Source organism: Rutidosis leptorrhynchoides, chromosome 7, assembly GCF_046630445.1.
Source record: "Rutidosis leptorrhynchoides isolate AG116_Rl617_1_P2 chromosome 7, CSIRO_AGI_Rlap_v1, whole genome shotgun sequence".
NCBI lineage: Eukaryota > Viridiplantae > Streptophyta > Magnoliopsida > Asterales > Asteraceae > Rutidosis > Rutidosis leptorrhynchoides.
In genome coordinates, this window is record NC_092339.1 from 332,466,151 (window position 1) to 332,469,300 (window position 3,150).

At 39.3% G+C, this 3,150-nt stretch overlaps 1 protein-coding gene across 1 annotated transcript; it reads left to right on the forward strand.

Moving 5' to 3' along the window:
* Window positions 1-1,452: 1,452 nt before the first annotated feature.
* On the forward strand, window positions 1,453-2,235 carry LOC139860308 (uncharacterized). The gene has a single exon (XM_071849073.1). It carries the CDS (start codon window positions 1,453-1,455, stop codon window positions 2,233-2,235), a length of 783 nt encoding a protein of 260 aa, XP_071705174.1.
* The last annotated feature ends 915 nt before the right edge of the window (window positions 2,236-3,150 follow it).

Here is a 3,150-nt window from a genome sequence, read left to right on the forward strand (position 1 = left end):
CAAACATAGTCAGAAAATCTTCCGGATCCGTTGTGCCATCATAAACTCCAATTGCTGGTATAGCAAGATTTCTGGGCAATGGATAATTAGCAATTCGATCAATGAAACACTGCGTTGATTCTGCCATCGCTGGTGGCTTGGTGGCTTGTTCTCCAGTAATGAGGGCAAAAAAGTTGTCCACAGCCACAGCACGGACGGCGGGCTGCGCTAAGCGTTGCTTGTATTTTGCTGGAGCTGTCTGCTTAAGAATGTCATTTAAAAGCAACACTGCCTGCTTTTCTGACATGAACTCATCTTTGTCAATTTCATCATCAGAGTCATTACTATCACAACTCAGGTCATTATCATCCCCAGAATCATCAATAAGACTGCCCAGCTTGTCAAATAGCCTGGATAACTTGTACTTTGATATAGATTGCCTTTTCATTATCTGCTTGTCTTTGCCATCCGCCATCCGCCGAAAAGGTATAAATGACGGACATCGCCGTGGCTGCATCAATGGTCGTCGCTCTGGATTAGTAACAAAATTTGGAAGTCTTTCTGCACTTTTAGCTGTCACTTCTTCGATTACTGGCCTTTTCTCCGAATTAGTTGCCAAATGTTTAAGCCTCTCTGTAGTTTCAGCAACTGTTTCTTCAATCGTACCATCTAGTGGTGAAATAGGTACATCTTCAACAGTGACCATGTCATCAGTTGATGGATGATTGACTGCTTCAAGTACAAATGGAACTTCAGCTGCTTTCGTTCCTTTTCCGTTTCGTGTGTTCTTTGCATTAGTGGATGGCGCCATTGTTAACACCTATTTCCTTATGAGGTAAGGCTTAGTATGTCAACAAGAGACTAGAAGTGATCTAGCTTTTAGGAGGGCGGAGTGTTGCCGATTGATTTTTACCCTCGGGAAATAATCCCTGCAGACCCGGTTCACAAGTGTAAGAACTTGTGGGGTGGCTTAATCAATCTGTTGTCCGTAGAGCGTAAGAGTGCTAGCCGGATGACTTCTAGTGAGAGAAAGTAGAGAGAGAAAGAGAAGTGAAGTCTCAGCTCTCAAAGTTGTCAGAATATCTGAACTTGTGTAAAATGACGACCCAATGGGTCTATTTATAGTGTCAGATCTACCAGATTTGTTTGGGGACACGTGTCGAATGATGATACGTTCTGTTACATGTGCTCCGAAATTTATGCTAAATGCGGCGCTCTCCGGCCAGGGCTTATGCGCTAAGCGGCCTTCAGGGCTTACGCATGACGGAGCAGCCTGTACAGCGGAGAACGCTGGACAGACAATCTCCACAGAACTGTTGTTTCCAGCCTTCCTGATGCTACTTTTATGCAACCGTTATGCCTTTTATGCGTGTATACGATAGGATACACCATTAGTTTACATACGAAATAAACAACAATAGGACTCGATATTGCGACTAAAGATATGTCTAAATTAAGCAATATCAGAAGCCGATGGCAACTGACGTTGCTCGGTTGTATTCGGCGCACGAGGAGAAACATGATTTTAAAGGAATGTTGGGTAGTATTGAGTGTATGCATTGGGCTTGGAAAAATTGTCCCGTTGCATGGAAAGGTCAATATACTAGAGGTGACCACGGTCACCCTACGATCATGCTTGAAGCGGTTGCTTCATATGATATGTGGATATGGCATTCGTTTTTTGGGATGGATGGTTCAAACGACGACATAAATGTGTTGAATCATTCTCCGTTGTTTGATTCACTCAAAAATGATAGAGCTGCACCGTCTCCGTTTGAAGTAAACGGACACGTCTATCCCTTTGGTTACTACTTGACGGAAGGGATATATCCTGATTGGACAACCTTAAGAAAGGGATATTCAACTCCTATTGATGAGCCACGAGTCAAATTTACTAGATTTCAAGCGAGTGCTCGAAAGGACGTAGAGCGTACATTTGGTGTTTTACAAGGTAAGTTTGCAATTTTAAAAACTCCGGCACGAGTTATGAGCGTTAACAAGATGAGAAGGATAATGTACAGTTGCATTGTTATGCACAACATGATACAAGAAGATAAAGGTTTTGCCTTGAGTACTTGGGAACAAGAATGGTTAGATAAACTCGAAAACAGGCCCCGTCGTAATATTAGGAGAAGAGTCAAAGATCGTAAATCACGAGAAAAGGAAATTCGTGATCGAAACGTACACGATCAACTACGTGAAGATTTAACAGCTCATATTTGGAACCTCCGACCAAACTTTCGTTCTACAAACTAGTCTTTTATTTTTTTTAATTCATGTATCGTTTTTATTTAATGCAACGTTTTTTTTATGTAACTTTTTTTCTTAATGTAACGTTTTTTTATTAATGTAACTATTTTTATATATATGTAGTGTTATATTTTTATCTTATTTAATAAATAAAAACTAATTAAAATAACCAAACAAAAACAAAATGTCACGTTATTGTATCCTTTGACAAAAGCCCCCCATAACAACCCACCCCTTTCTCTGCCATGGTCCAGTCATCGACTTGCCCCAAAAAGTACACCTCATCCACTCTACGTCACAATCACCATTATCCGTGGTCTAACGTACAACCTTCTCACAACTCTCTCTCATAATCTTCACTAGTATAGGCCTCCATCTCATATCTCGTAACCTTATTATATCATACTAGCTTATAACCCGCGCATTCGAGGGTATTTTATCATACATAATTTTAAAAAATATATTCTTAATAAGTTATTTATATTAATGATATAACTAAGAGTAGTGCAATATATGTTTTTAATAAATCCACATAATAATTGAAATTCAAACTCATGACATCACATATACCTGCGTACAAAAGATCTACCAAAAATCTTTGAAGATACCAATTATCATCATCATCGTCTTAGAAAGTTGGTTGAGCCGAAAGCATCAAAATGAGCAGATTATTGAAGCAACACTTTATGCTTTAAAGTTTGGAGCATGTTTCGGATATTCAGAGACTTCACGGCATTGGCTCATCATTGAACTCCTCCCTGAAGACATCATTTAGATTTAGATCTTTGCAAAAGATTAATCATTTTGACACACTACAAACCTGCTCATTTTGCCACTAATTATTCAAATCTAATTGAGACGACAGTTCTCATGAGAACTCATAATCTAGTTCATCAAAATATTAGCAAAGCTGAACCAAGT